This window comes from Mastigoproctus giganteus, chromosome 6, assembly GCF_048544385.1.
Source record: "Mastigoproctus giganteus isolate SK-2022 chromosome 6, ASM4854438v1, whole genome shotgun sequence".
Classification (NCBI taxonomy): Eukaryota; Metazoa; Arthropoda; class Arachnida; order Uropygi; family Thelyphonidae; genus Mastigoproctus; species Mastigoproctus giganteus.
This window is the reverse complement of record NC_143580.1, coordinates 238,282,189-238,300,003: the sequence shown is the minus strand read 5'-3', so window position 1 is coordinate 238,300,003 and position 17,815 is coordinate 238,282,189. Positions and strand designations below refer to the sequence as shown.

General features: G+C 39.0%; 1 protein-coding gene across 1 annotated transcript in view; it reads right to left on the bottom strand.

Moving 5' to 3' along the window:
* Window positions 1–231: 231 nt before the first annotated feature.
* LOC150085112 (pleckstrin homology domain-containing family H member 1-like) overlaps window positions 232–17,815 on the bottom strand; it is a 919,142-nt gene continuing 901,558 nt past the window's right edge. Inside the window, exons 30-31 of the mRNA XM_090376468.1 lie at window positions 13,308–13,460; window positions 232–785 (exon numbers count right to left, since the gene is read on the bottom strand). Of these exons, the coding sequence (XP_090232594.1) occupies window positions 498–785; window positions 13,308–13,460 (441 nt within the window). The 3' untranslated portion in view covers window positions 232–497. The remainder of the gene's footprint in view (window positions 786–13,307; window positions 13,461–17,815) is intronic.

The window sequence follows — 17,815 nt, the reverse complement described above, 5'->3', positions numbered from 1 at the left end:
TAAAATAAATAGGGCCTGTCTTAGTGCTTTTTGAGTTTTAGTTCCTCTGACATTATTAACAACAGCACAGCAAAACATCATACTAGCACAAGACAGTGTTGATTTGTTACAATGTTCCAATATGATTGTCACACAGTGACAACAGAGAGTCGACCTGAATTTAAAATGAAGGAAAGGTCGACAAGAGATTGCATTATTACATGGAACACACACACACACACACACATGCACCAGTCCAAATTTGAGCTATTTGTTGAAACTGGCGTGGAAAATTGACTCGAAGTACATTTTCTCACACCTCAAAAGTAGTTTTAAGTCCCTGCACATTACTCCACTTTCCTTCTGTAATACAAATTAAAAACTGCTTTAACTCCTCTTCCTCCTTTTGATATATCATTGCAATGGGGCATGGCACTGTAAGAAAGTTTTCACCGCCATAATTATGGAAGCACATCTCCATCTCTAGCATAATTACAAAGACAACAAATGGATGATAGTCACGTTGAATCACTTCCAGCTCTTTTTTTTGAATCTCCTCTCTGCAATCGTCCATCGGCTTCAGCAGCCATTTTAACAATGTCTGGTGAGTCAACACAACTGCTGAGCACAGGAACAAGGTTACTGCCAGCTGCACTACCAGTTATGCTAGCACTTGTTGCTGCTCTAATTTTGGCCCGAATCTTTTCCAGCCGACTGAGAGTGCTGTTTTGTGGAGAAGGTGGTACTGCAGGCAGTCGACCTAATGCATTCATGTAGTCAGCGATGAGCAAGGTAATTTCAAGAATCTACAAAGATAAACAAAAATAAAAGTCTGATTAAGTTAACAAGATTAATAATGTTATGTGAACTTACATGTATAAAATCTTATTTCTGAATTTTAATATTTCAATACAATAGTACACAGGTCAACCTTTAAGTGACAATAACAATGGCAATCCTGCATAGATTCATAATAATCTTAAATAATATGGATTCAACTAGGTGTGCATATGTGTTTCTGGTGATGTTATTCCATTCCTGTTTGAGAATGACTTTAAATCCATCAGATCCATGCTGAGGCCTATCTTGAATGTGTCCAGATGATCCTACACATTCCTAATGGGATTTATATCCAGTAATGAATGTTGGCTGATCTTGCTTGTTTTTTGTTTGTCTGGGGGTTTTATGGTTGCCCTTGCACCATAAAACCCCCAAACAAACAAAACAAGCAAGATCACATGGCCATAATGCACATAACTATGGTGAGGTTCAGTGTTCTGTTTTTTATCAATATGGATTGCGGTTGAAGTCTAGAGTGCGTTATAAAGTTGTATCTGTTTAAGAAAGGTAAGCATTTTATCCACGTGTGGCACATCTGCTAGGAGATGAGCTATACTCAAAGTGTTCATTGCTGAAAATAAGGCAAAGAGAGTTTGTCGCTCACTATTTTAAATGGGGCAATTGATGAGTATATGCTGGACTGTAAGATGGGTGTTGCAGTTTGTGCATGGTTGTGGGTCAGTGGCTGCAAGCAGATAAATATGTGTTAGGTGTGTGTGTGGCATATCCATAATCAGGCTAATACGACTTCTTCATGTTGGTTCTCACGTATACTAGATCTCTATGGTTTGAGATCTTTTTTTAAACCAAGTAGCTTGTTGTTGCCTTGACTCTACCAGATGTGTTGCTATTGTTCAAGACATATTTTCTTTATAATGTACTTGTAGTCAGATGCAGGTATTGTAAAGGACTGGTCTACAGAATCAGTAGCAGTTTAGCAGCTAGGTCAGCCCTGCTCATTTCCAGAAATTCCAGAGTAACCAAGGATCCAGCAAAAGAAAACTTGTTGCTTCTTCTGGTTTCACTTAGTCAGAGTATTCCAGATCTGTCTAAATAAGGGATTATCATTCTTCATATTCTGTTGTATAGCTTGGATAGCACTTATAGATTCTGTATATATACCACTGCAATATGGTTGTTGAGAGTGTGTAATTTAAGGCTATGTGGATAGCACAGAGTAGGGAGCGTCTAGGATATGATAAAGCTAGGAAATAGTGCTGCTGCTGAACCAACATGGTTGTCAGTTTTAAATCCATCTCTGTAGATTGGTGTGTACTGGCCGTGCTGGGATCTCAGTGTTGCATGTATTTGCAGTAGGTTCTGGTGGGACAAAGTGTTTCCCCCCCAGGCTGTGAATGAAAGGTCACACAGCAAAATATGACATGTCCAAGATGGGATTGTAGGAGAAGCAACAGGCTGTATCTTACTAAGGTCAATTTGACAGTCAGCCTGCAGTGAGCAAAGACATATCCCAGTTGGTGGATTTATAGATGGATAAGCCTGTAAAGGTTTTCCCATTTAGGGAAGAAAAGTCCATTTCAGGAGGTTTCATGTGTTTCAGCATATCAAGGAGGTTTCATGTGCTTTGGCATATAGGCCCTGAACCAGTGATGTACAGTATGCTCCCAGTGCAAGACGAAGAGCACCGTAAAGCATTAGGTCTAGCAAAGCTATATACAATGAAACTATTAGCATTAGCATTAGAAGAGGCATATGATGCAAAAAAGCAAGCTTATGCAGCATCAGCCAAAAAAAAAAAAAAGCTCCATTTCACCCCTCCTTTCGTTCCAAATACCTGTCCAGCTCAGCCTTAAATTTATGTAGGCTATCAACTTCCACAACAAAGGATTGAAGTCTGTTCCATCAACCAACTATCCACTGGCTAAAGGCAAACTTACGCACATCTATCCTACAACTGTCTTTCCTCAAATTGAATTTATGCTCTCTCAGGTGATTATTCTGAGCAAGAGGAAGAATCCCATCGGCATTCAGCATGCTCAAACTATTCAAGGCTTTATACACCTCAATCAGATCACCTCACAGGTGCCTAGTTTCTAGACACTGCAATTTGCAAAACTTAAACCTTTTTTCGTAAGAGCGACCCTTTGTTCCATTCACTAACCTTGTTGCTCTTCTCTGTACTCGTTCCAACAGCTCTACATCCTTCTTAAAACGAGGCCTCCAGACCATTGCCTTATACAAGGGGATAATCACCTCCTTATCCCTGCTAGAAAAATTCCTGTATATCATTGACAAGACACGATGAGCTACTCTTGCAGACCGTCTGCACTGCTCAGAAAACTTCATATCTGCCTGCACAATTACCCCCAGGTCCTTTTCATTCTCTACCACTGTAAGTGTAGTACCAGAGGGTTATACGTTACTCTGGGGTTACTGCTTCCCATATGTAGTACTTTACATTTGTCAATGTTAAACTTCATTTGCCAACTCTCAGCCCATCTGCTCAACCTTTCCAGATCCTGTTGCAGCAGCATACTGTCATTAGTGTCCTTAACAACCCTGCCAACCTTCATATCGTCTGCAGACTTGGACATTAAGCTTGGTATACCATCATCAATATCATTTATAAATACAGAAAACAATAATGGACCCAACACTGAACCCTGAGGGACTTCACTAATAACATTAGTCCACGATGAGCAGTGTCCATTGATTACACTCTCTGTCTTCTCCCACTGAACCATCCCTTTATCCACAGCAGCAATTTGCCTCCAATGCCACACTGCTCCAATTTGTTCAGCAGTCTTCCATGTGCAACAGTATCAAAAGCCTTTCTAAGATCCAAATATATGATATCAAAGTTATTCCCTACATCCAGTTCCTTTGTAACCACATCATAGTATCCAATCAAATTGGTTAGGCAAGACTTTCCCTTAATAAAACCATGCTGTGTCTGAGCTATAACTGAAGTCTTGTCTAGATGATCCTGCAGTGCTTCTTTAACCATTGCCTCCATTAATTTTCCTGGAACAGAAGTTAAACTCACAGGTCTATAATTACTTGTGTCACCCTTTGATCCTCCTTTGTGAATTGGTGTCACATTTGCACATCTCCAGTCCATAGGTATCTCCCCTGAATCCAAAGAAGCTCTCATAATTATGGCTAAGGGTTTGCTTACTTCCTCTGCTGTCTCCTTTAATATAACTGTATAGATCCCATTCACCACAGGTGTCTTTTTTACGTTTATCTTCAACAATTTCTCCTGCACTTTCCTCTGAGTTATTATAAAATCATCTAGCTCATTGCCATAGTTGAATTCACCTCTGGCAGTAGATACAAAATACTCATTTAGTTTGTTAGCCACTTGAGCAGGATCATTAACAGTTGAACCATCAATATCCAGTGGACCAATCTGATTCAACACTTTCCTTCTAGAGTTTACATAGCTAAACAATTCTTTGCTGTTTTCCTTTGCATCCTTTGCCAAAGATTTCTCATAATCTGCCTTTGCCTGCCTAATCTTCTTTGTGACTTAGTTACAGACCAGTTTATATCTATCATATGCTTCCATGTCGCCCATTAATTTTTATATATCACATGCATTTTTCTTCTATGCCATATTTGGCATTGGAGGCAAATTTGGCATTGGAGGCAAATTGCTGCTGTGGATAAAGGGGTGGCTGAGGGGGAGAACACAGAGAGTGGTAATCAATGGACACTGCTCGTCGTGGACTAATTTTATTAGTGGAGTCCCTCAACTTCCACGACAAGGGATGGAAGTCTATTCCACCAACCAACCACACGCTGGCTAAAGGCAAATTTCCTCACGTCTATCCTACATCTGTCTTTTCTCAATTTGAATTTATGCCCTCTCGGGTGATTATTCTGAGCAAGAGGAAGATTCCCATCAGCATTGAACATGCTCAAACCATTCAAGGCTTTATACACCTCTATCAGATCACCTCGCCAGTGCCTAGTCTCCAGACACTGTAATTTGCAAAACTTAAGCCTTTCTTCGTAAGGGCACCCCTTTGTTCCATTCACTAATCTTGTTGCCCTTCTCTGTACTCGTTCCAGCATCTCTACATCCTGCACAACCACCCCTAGGTCCTTTTCATTCTCTACCACTGTCAGTGTAGTACCACAGAGTTGATACGTTGCTCTGGGGTTGCTGTTTCCCATATGTAGTACTTTACATTTGTCAATGTTAAACTTCATTTGCCACCTCTCAGCCCATCTGCTCAACCTTTCCAGATCCTGTTGCAGTAGCGTAGTGTCAGTAGTGTCCTTGACAACCCTACCAACCTTCATATCGTCTGCAAACTTGCACATTAAGCTTGATATACCATCATCAATATCATTTATAAATACAGAAAACAATAATGGACCCAATACTGAACCCTGAGGGACTCCACTAATAACATTAGTCCACGATGAGCAGTGTCCATTGATTACACTCTCTGTCTTCTCCCCCTCAACCACCCCTTTATCATAGCAGCAATTTGCCTCCAATGCTACACTGCTCCAATTTGTGCAGCAGTCTTCCATGTGCAACAGTATCAAAAGCCTTTCTAAGAGCCAAGTATATAATATCAAAGTTATTCCCTACATCCAGTTCTTTTTGACTGCATCATAGTATCCAATCAAATTGGTCAGGCAAGACTTCCCCTTAACAAAACCATGCTGTGTCCAAGCTATAACTGAAGTCTTGTCTAGATGATCCTGCAGTGCTTCTTTAACCAGTGCCTCCATTAATTTTCCTGGAGCAGAAGTTAAACTCACAGGTCTATAATTACTTGTGTCGGCCTTTGATCCTCCTTTGTGAATTGGGGTCACATTTGCACATCTCCAGTCTGTGGGTACCTCCACTGAGTCCAAGGAAGCTCTCCTAATTATGGCTAAGGGTTTGCTTACTTCCTTTGCTGCCTCCTTCAATATAACTGGATAGATCCCATCCACCCCAGGTGCCTTTCTTGTGTTTATCTTCAACAATTTCTCCTCCACTTTGCTCTTAGTTATTACAAGATTCTCTAGCATACTGCCAGAGTTGAATACACCTCTGGCATTCCCCATGCTAAATAACTCCTCATGTGTGAATGTCGATGCAAAATATTCATTTAGTTTGTTAGCTACCTGAGCAGGATCATCAACAGTTGACACATCGATATCAAGTGGACCAATCTGATTCATCCCCTTCCTTCTAGAGTTTACATAAGTAAAGAACTCTTTGCTGTTTTAATTTGCATCCCTTGCCAAAGATTTCTCGTAATCTGCCTTTGCCTGCCTAACCTCCTTTGTAACTTGGTTATAGATCAACTTGTATCCATCATAGGCTTCTGTGTCACGTATTAATTTATATGTATCCCATGCATTTTTCTTCTCTGTCATATGTCTCATTAGTTCATCTGACATCCATTTAGGCCTAAACCTTGAACAGAATTTCTTGATTAGTATGTAAGGCCTAGTAGCTTCCAAGATAAGTTTGAATGCTTCCCATTTTGAATTTGAAGTTGGTAACATCTTCAGTTGGTCCCACTGTATAGAATTTAAATACTGTCTCAGACCATCATAGTCGCCTTTACAAAAGCAAAAACTCTTCCCTTTACCCCTGATGGTAGTTACTTCTTTGAGTAAATCCCACTTCAGCACACAGTGATCACTGCCACCTAGTGGTTCCTTTATCTGCAGATTCTTAATGCATGAAGAATCACTACTGATAATCAAATCAAGAGTATTACTCACTCTAGTTGCCTCCCGAACATGCTGATGTAGAAAACAATCATCCAAAAAATCCACAAAAGCCTTGCTAGTGTGTGAGTGACCAGCCCCCAAATTCCAGTCAATATCTGGGAAATTAAAATCCCCCATTATAAGACTCTCTGATTTACTGGCCCACTCTATTTCCCTGTACAGTTTCTTATGATACTCATCAGAGTCATTGTTGATGTTGTTGTTATTTGGTTTTTAGGAGCATTAGCAACTAAGGCCATATTGCTCCGGTGTGGTGGTCATTCCCTGACCTTTCTGCATGCTCTGTATTTGGTGGCGACGGGCTCGAACCCCGGTCTAATCAAGAAGCGTGTGCTACGCACTGCTGCTCCTTCCCACCTGGCTACGGAGGCGCCTATCAGAGTCATTAGGCCTATAGCACACTCCTACTCTCAATTTTGATCTCCCAATGCTTATGTCACACAAAACTGACTCGACACTGCACTGTCCAGCAATGTCGACTGGCTTCAGTTCCTTGGATTTTATGTATTTCTTAACTAATAGCATAACCCCTCCTCCCTTTCTACCCTGTCTATCCTTTCTGTAGACATTGTACTCCCCAAATTATAGTTCTGCATTCCTTATATCTGTGTGACACCACTTCTCTGAAATCGCCACAATATCTGCCTTTGATGTTTTGAGCAATACCTCAAATTCATCAAATTTATTTACTAAACTCCTAGCATTGGTGTACACGCAAGTATACTGCACCTGTTCTTTTTCTTAGCTACCCTATTACTGCACCTGTTCTTTTTCTTAGCTACCCTAACACAACCTATGTGTTTATTTGTATCCCAATGATTTCCAGCAGTCTCTGAAATATCCTGCATCTTATTTTCCAGGCTGCGGCTCATTCCAATAGAAGCAGTGCAAGAATCACTTTCACCTCTGCCAGTGGCTACTGTTAATCTATTAGTCCTTGTATCCCCCCAATCTAGCAGTTTTCCGACCCACCTAACACTGCCTCGATAGCATCAGCAAACATTCTTGCACCCTTTCTATTTAAGTGTATCCCATCCCTGTAGAAGCAGTCTCTCCTGTTAACAAGTACAGACCAGGCTGAAAAAAATTCTACCCCTTGAGCCTTGCACAATCCTTCCAGGGCCGAATTGATCGACAGGGCTCTCATCATATACTCCCTCCTATCATGTCTGGGCAGAATTGCAGACACTTTCAAATTGAACCCTAATTCACGGCTTTTTTTCAACAGTGACCTGTACTTGTTAAGTAATTCCGCCGGTCTCCTACTCTTAATATCATTAGTGCCAACGTGTACAACTATATCACCTTTTGTGCCCATAAAAGATGATATCCGCTCTACAACGTCATCAACCTTTGCCCCTGGCAGACATACCCTGGTCCTGTTCCACCTATCCTTTTTACAAAGCATGTTTCCCGTTTCCCTGACAATAGAGTCACCAACAACTACTATTTCCTTTGGGACTAGCACATTCTGCCTTGGGGACTGCCGCTGTGTTGTGTGATGACCAAGTGCAACTTGTGAAGTATGTGGAAATTCATTTTCAGAGTCAAGTCGTTTGAAAGTACACTTGTTAGTTCACACACAGGAGAAACCATTCTCTTGTGAAATATGTGGTAAGGCATTTTCACAATCAGGTCATTTGAAGAAACATCTGTTAGTTCACACTCAGGAAAAACCCTTCACTTGTGAAGTATGTGGGAAGGCATTTTCACAGTCATATTGTTTGAAACGGCATCTGTTAGTTCACACACAGGAAAAGCCATTCTGTTGTGAAACATGCGGTAAAGCTTTTTCATGTTCAAGTAATCTTAAAAAACATTTTCTAGTTCGCACTCAGGAAAAACCATTCTCTTGTGAAATATGTGGTAAGACATTTTCACAGTCAGGTAATTTGAAAAAGCATCTGTTAGTTCACACACAGGAAAAACCCTTCTTGTGCGGTAAGGCATTTTCACAGTCACATATATTGAAAATGCATCTGTTAGTTCACACACAGAAAAGAACATTCTCTTGTGAAATATATGGCAAAGCTTTTTCATTTTTAAGTAGTCTTGAAAGACATTTTCTAGTTCACACTCAGGGAAAACCCTTCACTTGTTAAGTATGTTGGAAGGCATTTTCACAGTCAGGTCATTTGAAAGAACATCTGTTAGTTCACACAAGAAAAACCATTGTGATGTGACATATGCTGTAAGGCATTTTCACGGTCAGATATATTGAAAAGCATCTGTTCACACAAAGGAAAGACCATTGTCTTGTGAAATATGCTGTAAGGTATTTTCACAGCCAGATATATTGAAAAAGCATTTGTTGGTTCACGCACAGGAAAGATCACTTCAAGTAATCTTAAAAGACATTTTCTAGTTGACACTCAGTTGTGAGTGTGAACTAGAAAATGAACTAGAACACCCTTCACTTGTGAAGTACGTGGGATGGCATTTTCACAGTCAGGTTATTTGAAAAAACTTCTATTAGTTCATTCCAAGGAGAAACCATTCATTTGTGACGTATGTGACAAGTGTGGAAATACAGTATATGACAAGACATTTTTAAGAATTTAATCTAAAATCAGATTTATTGGTTTATATACATGAGAAAATAATTTGTGAAATATGTAAAAGGTACCCAAAAAGTTGTCTATTACTCTACTTGTTATTAACCACATCTTAAAAAAAAATGTGACAATAAGGCAAAGTAAATTTGAAAATGGGCAAATCTGGTAATGCATGTGTTAGCAATAATGTTCAGTAATATTGCATCCATCCCAAGTGAAACTTGTCATAAGGCACCTTGAATGAATATTCATCTAAATAAATAAATATCTTTGTATTAGCCCCTCATTTTAGCATTATATGAGGTAATGCAGTTTGACACATACATTCACTCAAATGTTGCAGAAATATCTATGTATATTAATAGTTTTTAAAGGATACTTTTGTAATGAGAAATATACGCAAAAACTATTTTGGCATCAAAATATTTGAATTGAGATTTTCGTAATTGGGATACAGTGAAAGAAGTAATTAATTTCTTTCAAAAACATATTCTGAATATGTTTTCGAGAGAAATTCAAAAATATAGTCTCTGGTGAAATTTAGCAGTAAAAGATGATATTTTATTCTCCATTGGTTTTCCCAATCGTTGCAATGTTTAACTGGCATTTATCATATATTTTGTGTATGAGTCTTAAATGATTCACTTAGATCAACCAAGCTTACTCTTCTCTCCACCCTTTCCAACATATCTTCCTGAAATTTGGTTTCCAAATGTGCATGCAGTCAGATGTAGCCTAACCATTCCATTATACAATGAGGTATTCACCTTCTGTATAGTACAATTCCTACAAACGAGAAATTGTCCACACCTTCAGATCATCAGCATAGTACTAACGTTAGATATATGATGAAAGGCGGGATAACTTATTCACCACCAGCCAAATAAACAAATAAAAAAAAAAAAAAAAAAAACACTGTTTTCACATCCCTTCCAATAATTCGTACAAACATTTCTTTAATCTATTCAAACTGCCCACTTTCACAACACTAGGAAGAAGTTTATTCCACAAATTGATTACTCTTTGATCAAACATGAATTTCTGCAAAGTTGTTCAGCAACCATCCTTTTCCAGTTTATATTTATGCTTTCTTTAGTGTTTCATCCATGATAGGTAAAGATGCCATCACCATTTAATAGGCTTAACCCTTTTCAGGTCTTATATATTTAAATTTTAGGCAGCGAGTTATATATAACTGGAATGAGTTACCTACATGGGGTGTGTGTGTGCGTGCGTGCGTGTTATGGAGGTTTAATGGCACATAAGCTGCTGAGGCTATAGTGCGCCTTACCTACATGGGTGGTAGACACTAACAGTCTGGGGAAATTCAAAGGTCAGCTGGATAATTACCTAAGAGGAGGGAAATGCATAGGTTGTTGATTTCCTTATCTCTTAATTATTATTATTATTATTTTTTTTAATTTTCTTATTATTATTAATTTGTTTTTATTCTTATTATTTTATTTTATTTAATTTTTGTTATTTTATTTTACTATTATTTATTTATTTAATTTTTTTTTTGGCTGGTGCAGCATAAGCCATAGGCTTCCTTGCACCATGTGGCCATTTCTAATACTAATTGTTTTTCAAGATAAACTAATGTCTTGTATCATTGTTCATTTCTCCGGACAAATTTCTTCCACAACTTTTAACAAACAATGTTTAAAATTCACCATCACTGAACGGTTTACTTTCAAAAGCGATCGAATGTAAAAATTGATAACAGGCACGTACAGCAGATAAATTTCTTGACTGATATGTTTTCAGTATGTTTTGTTGTTTTCTTAATTATTTTTGAACACTTTTCTTTTCGAAGCACTCCTCTATGTTGATCATAAGATTTATGAATTTTTCTAGCAGGGATAAGGAGGTGATTATTCCCCTGTATAAGGCAATGGTCAGGCCACACCTTGAGTACTATATACAGGTCTGGAGGCCTCATTTTAAGAAGGATGTAGAGTTGCTGGAACGAGTACAGAGAAGGGCAACAAGATTAGTGAATGGAACAAAGGGTTGCTCTTACGAAGAAAGGCTTAAGTTTTGCAAATAACAGTGTCTGGAGACTAGGCACCGGCGAGGTGATCTAATGGTTTGAGCATGCTCAGTGCTGATGGGACTCTTCCTCTTGCTCAGAATAATCACCCGAGAGGGCATAAATTCAAATTGAGGAAAGACAGATGTAAGATAGATGTGCAGAAATTTGCCTTTAGCCAGCGGGTAGTTGGTTGGTGGAACAGACTTCCATCCCTTGTTGTGGAAGTTGATAGCCTAAATAAATTTAAGGCTCAGCTGGACAGGTATTTCGAACGAACAGAGGGGTGAAGTGGAAGTTTTTTTTTTTTTTTTTGGCTGATGCTGCATAAGCTTGCTTTCTTGCATCATATGCCTCTACTAATGCTAATGATTGGAATCAGTGTCGTTTTAAATTATATTCTTTAAAAATTCAACAGTCTCCTGACACACCAAATGTGGTAATCAATGAAGAAATAGTCTTCAGTCCACCTTGGATCAAAAACACGACACTCCAAATCAATTTTCCCCTTTTGGAACATTTTTAAGACTGATTTTTTTAATTCAATACAAATTAATAATTAATTCAATGCAAAGAACAAGCTCTATCAAAATACATAACTGTATTTAGCGTACTGCACTGAAACCACAACATGTTTGATACAGTTGAGCTGGATTCTTGCATGCCTGTGCAGTGGAGATCGGTACTGTTTTAGTACATGCAGTGGAGATCGGTACTGTTTTAGTACATGCAGTGGAGATCGATACTGTTTTAGTACATGCAGAGGAGAGCGATACTGTTTTAGTACATGCAGAGGAGAGCGATACTGTTTTAGTACATGCAGTGGAGATCAATACTGTTTTAGTTCACTTTTCGTGCAGGCCTTATAAAAAGTATTCGCAGGCCGGATCCGGCCCGCGGACTGGACACCGCTGTATTGTAGGATTCAATACTTTTCATTGCGCATTCATTCATAACTCATAACTCATTCATAATTTTATCTTTTTTCAGCTCTATAAAACTGACTAGCTGTGTATTCATCTATCTACAGCTGTGGACACTGTAAAACTGAAGTACAAAATTTCACTTTGACATCCATTTGCTTTATAACTATTGGTTACTTGCCAAAATTTTAATGAAGATATTAGAGATCACTGTCCATGCAACAATCTGATAATAAATGAGATGATCGGAAAAAGTTTTATATCATTGCCATGACTCATTTTTTCCAAGTAAGATCATTTATAGTCATTTAATGTACCATATAAAACATATTATTAGTAGAATTTTGCAAGGAAATATTTGTGCAACCAAAATTGATTTTCAAATTAAACAATATTTTAATGTTATCCATTTCATGCTCGAAGAATAATTATACAATAAAACTACTGGTGCCTGAGCAAACTGAATATATATTTAGTATTAAACAATATACATTTTCACATTATTCAGTTTATATTGCATAAATTACTATTTTACATCTTTCTATAATACCATAAATCTTTCAATAATATTAATTATTTCAATATTAATTTTGCATAATAATAATCAGAAATACCAATTAATGAAAGAAAGTATATTGTATGACAATTACAAACCTGACTGTACTAGAGACTCCAATCCACAAGTTGTACTGTGACAACACCATAGGGACGGAAAGATGATCCCTGCACAACAGACCAAACATTATCCTAACTGACAAGAAGGAAAAAACTACTTACCTGATAGACATAGGAATACCAATACTAGCAACCTCCAGAAAATGTATAAGAAAAAGATCAGAAGGTACACAGACTTTAGACAGGAAGTGTGTGTGTGTGTGTGTGTGTGTGTGTGTGTGTGTGTGTGTGTGTGTGTGTGTGTGTGTGTGTGTGTGTGTGTGTGTGTGTGTGTGTGTGTGTGTGTGTGTGTGTGAGAGAGAGAGAGAGAGAGATACGTGGCTGTGGAACAAGTAACAATCATTGTGTCCACCATTGGCATGGTGTCAAGATCCTACATAAGAACCAAGCAGCAATAGGCCTCCCACAGAACAGCTATAAGGAACTCCAAAAAGCTGCAATCCTGAATGTAGAATAGTCAGAGAGTTCCTCAACCAATAATAATAGCCGGACATAACCACCCCATGCACTTGGTACCAGTACCAATCATGGGATGAGAAGAAAAAAAAATAATACAGCATTTTTTTTATATTATTCTATTATTTTACTTACTTTAGGCTTTGGCATTGCAAATAATAATCTTTCAGTAATCTGACTGCCTGATCTAACACCCTCCATTTCTAATGGACACACAACCAACATAAAGTCATCTCGGCAGCCACCAAAGGTCATGACAGCAGAATATGGATAGCGGACCAAGCATTGCTATAAGAAAACAAAAATTAAGTTATATGATAAACATTGCTAAAACAAAAAAAGTTTAACAAAGTAAGATTTAAAACAAGAAACTTTTCCCCCATGAAGTATTTTAATTAGATTATTAGATAATTGGTATGGTTAGACCACAAACAATCCCAAACTAAATAAAATTAGTTACATTTCAGATTTCAGTGTTGAAATCCATCTTCAGGTATTGGCTCTAGGTTCTATAAAATTATGTGCTGATCGTTCCAAAAAGATATCCAACTGTCCTTTGTATAGGAGGCTAGGCAGATGAAGGCAGATTATGAGAAATCTTTGGCAAAGGATGCAAAGAAAAACAGCAAAGACTTCTTTACTTATATAAACTCTAGAAGGAAGGGGATGAATGAGATTGGCCCAGTTGATATTGATGGTTTGACTGTTGAGGATCCTGCTCAGGTAGTTGACAAACTGAATGAGTATTTTGCATCTACATTCACACATGAGAAGTTATTCAGGGAGGGGAATGCCAGAATTTTATCAAATTCCAGCAGGGAGCTAAATGATTTTGTAATAACTGAGAGCAAAGTGAAGGAGAAATTGTTGAAAAACATAAGAAAGGCACATGGGGTGGATGGAATGTATCTAGTTATATTAAAGGAGTCGGCAAAGGAAGTAAGCAAACCTAGGTACGAAGTTTGTGGTGATCCCTCCAAATCTGCCAATAGTGGAAGTGGCTATGGGCATCGAAAGAGCTGTGAGCAAATTACCAGTGGTCGTGGTTAATGAGATCCGTACAAGAACATCAGCAATTTTGAGTCAGGCTCAGGCAGCTTCCTCCAAGCTTAGCATTAGTCAGAGGAAGGTGCTTAAGGAGCTTAGACAAGACAATAGCATTGTGGTTTTGCATGTGGATAAAGGAAGGCCAACGGTGATCCTTGACAAAGAAGAGTATTGTAACAAAATCTTGGAACTTTTGAATGGTAGGGCGACATACAGCATTACTCGTAGGAATCCATTGATTGGATTGGAACAGCAGGTAAACAAGACTTTACAAGGTTGGTTGAAGGCTGAAAAGATTTCCAAAGATGTTTATTGGACACTGCATGCAATGAGATGCCAACCACCAAGGATCTACAGCCTACCAAAGATTCATAAGGCAGGGTTCCGCTTAGGCCGATTGTGTCGATATTGGTATTGGTATAGTTATTTCTGGCACAAAGGCTGCTTAGGCCATATTGTACCTATAAACGAGATGAAGATAACACAGTGTCTGTATGTGGGCCTATATGAGAGCTTGAAGGGCAGGGTGGATGCCCTCGAAGAAACTAAATTGAGGGGCCCATCAAGCTCTCAGCTGCCCACATCAACGCCAGAGCTTGCACTTGGGCATCGCGTGACACAGAGGCAACCCCCAAGGCAGAATGCGCTGGTCCCGAAGGAACTAGTAGTTGTTGGTGACTCTATTGTCAGGGAAACGGGGAACATGCTTTGTAAAAAAGATAGGTGGAACAGGACCAGGGTATGTCTGCCAGGGGCAAAGGTTGATGACGTTGTAGAGCGAATATCATCTTTTAAGGGCACAAAAGGTGATATAGTTGTACACGTTGGCACTAATAATATTAAGAGTAGGAGACCGGCAGAATTACTTAACAAGTACAGGTCACTGCTGAACAAAAGCCGTGAATTAGGGTTGAATTTGAAAGTGTCTGCAATTCTGCCCAGACACGATAGGAGGGAGTATATGATGAGAGCCTTGTCGATCAATTCGGCCCTGGAAAGATTGTGCAAGGCTCAAGGGGTAGAATTTTTTTCACCCTGGACTGTACTTGTTAACAGGAGAGATTGCTTCTACAGGGATGGGATACACTTAAATAGAAAGGGTGCAAGAATATTTGCTGATGCTATCCAGGCAGTGTTAGGTGGGTCGGAAAACTGCTAGCTTGGGGGGAGACAAAGACCAATAGATTGACAGTAGCCACTGGCAGAGGTGAAAGAGATTCTTGCACTGCTTCTATTAGAATGAGCAGAAGCCTGAAAAACAAGATGCATGGTATTTCAGAGACTGCTGGGAGCCACTGCGGTACAAGTAAACACATGGGTTGTGTTAGGGTAGCTAAGAATAGAAACAGGTGCAGGTATACTTGCGTGTACACCAATGCTAGGAGTTTAGTAAATAAATTTGATGAATTTGAGGTATTGCTCAAAACATCAAAGGCAGATATTGTTGGGATATCAGAGACGTGGTGTCACACAGATATAAGGGATGCAGAACTGCAATTTGGGGAGTACAACGTCTACAGAAAGGATAGACAGGATAGGAAGGGGAGAGGAGTTATGCTATTAGTTAAGAAACACATAAAAACCAAGGAAGTGAAGCCAGTCGACATCGCTGGACAGTGCAGTGTTGAGTCAGTTTGGTGTGACATAAGCATTGGGAGATCAAAATTGAGAGTAGGAGTGTGCTATAGGCCTAATGACTCTGATGAGTATAATAAGGAACTGTACAGGGAAATAGAGTGGGCCAGTAAATCAGAGAGTCTTATAATGGGAGATTTTAATTTCCCAGATATTGACTGGAATTTGGGGGCTGGTTACTCACGCACTAGCAGGGGCTTTTGTGGATTTATTGGATGATTGTTTTCTACATCATCATGTTCGGGAGGCAACTAGAGGGAGTAATACTCTTGATTTGATTATCAGCAGTGATTCTTCATGCATTAAGAATCTGCAGATAAATGAACCACTAGGTGGCAGTGATCACAGTGTGCTGAAGTGGGATTTACTCAAAGAGGTAACTACCATTAGGAGTGAAGGGAAGGGTTATTGCTTCCGTAAAGGCGACTACGATGGACTGAGACAGTATTTAAATTCTATACAGTGGGATGATGTTACCAACTGATGATGTTACCAACAGCAAATTCAAAATGGGAAGCATTCAAAGAACTTATCTTGGAAGCTACTAGGCTTTACATACCAACTAAGAAATATTGTTCAAGGTTTAGGCCAAAATGGATGTCAGATGAACTAATGAGGCATATGGCAGAGAAGAAAGATGCATGGGATACTTACAAATTAACACATGACACAGAAGCCTATGATAGATACAAGTTGATATGCAACCAAGTTACAAAGGAGGTTAGGCAGGCGAAGGCAGATTACGAGAAATCCTTGGCAAGGGATGCAAAGAAAAACAGCAAAGAGTTCTTTACTTATGTAAACTCTAGAAGGAAGGGGATGAATCAGATTGGTCCACTTGATATTGATGGGTCAACTGTTGATGATCCTGCTCAGGTAGCTAACAAACTAAATGAATATTTTGCATCGACATTCACACATGAAGAGTTATTCAGCAAGGGGAATGCCAGAGGTGTATTCAACTCTAGCAGTAAGCTTCAGAATCTTGAAATAACTGGGAGTAAGGAAGAAATTGTTATTTTCAAAAACCAGACAAAAGGAAGCAGACAATCCAAATGAATATATATATATATATTCATTTGTCTCACCCATCTCACCCATCCATCCCACTAAAAATTTTCTAGTTTATCCTTGAATTTATTTAAACTATTTTTTCCCCTTTTTCTGTTTTAATATTTCAAATTTTTTAATGGGATAACGTATATTAAGATCTTAAATCTTGTAAATTTTTAAATGGAATAGATTGGAATTGTTCAATGTAAAAACACAATTCTTTTTAAATATTCAACACCACTTCCACAACAGATGGAAGCCTGTTCCAACAATCAGCCACCTGCTGCTGAAGGCAAACTGAAGGCTAACATTCAGCTCATCCAATCAAATCAAGGCTTTAAACACCTCAATCAGATCAACACGCAGGTGCCTAGTCTCGAGACACTGCCATTTGCAGAACTGAAGCCTTTCTAGGTAAGAGCACTTTTTTGTTCCTTTCACCAGTCTGGTTGCCCTACTCTGCACCCATTCCAACAGATCTACATCCTTCCTAAAGTGAGGCCCCCATACAGTACTCAAGATGTGGCCTTACCGTGGCTTTCTACAATCACCTCCTTATCCCTGCTAGCAATGTTTCTGTACATGATGGACAAAACAGCATGAGCTGTCCTGGCAAAACGTCTGCACTGCTCAGAGAATTTCCTGTCTGACTGCACAATTACTCCCAGCTCTTTTTCATTCTTCACTATCTGAGTGTAGTACCACACAGTTAATAAGTTACTGTGGGGTTACTGCTACCCATGTGCAGTACCTTGCATTTGTCAATGTTAAACTTCAATTGCTATTTCTCAGCCCATCAACCCAATTTTCTCAGATCTTGTTGCAGTAGCTCACCCTAGTGACTGTCGTTAACCACCCTATCAACCTTTATATTCTCTGCAAACGTTTAAGCCTGATGCACCTTCATC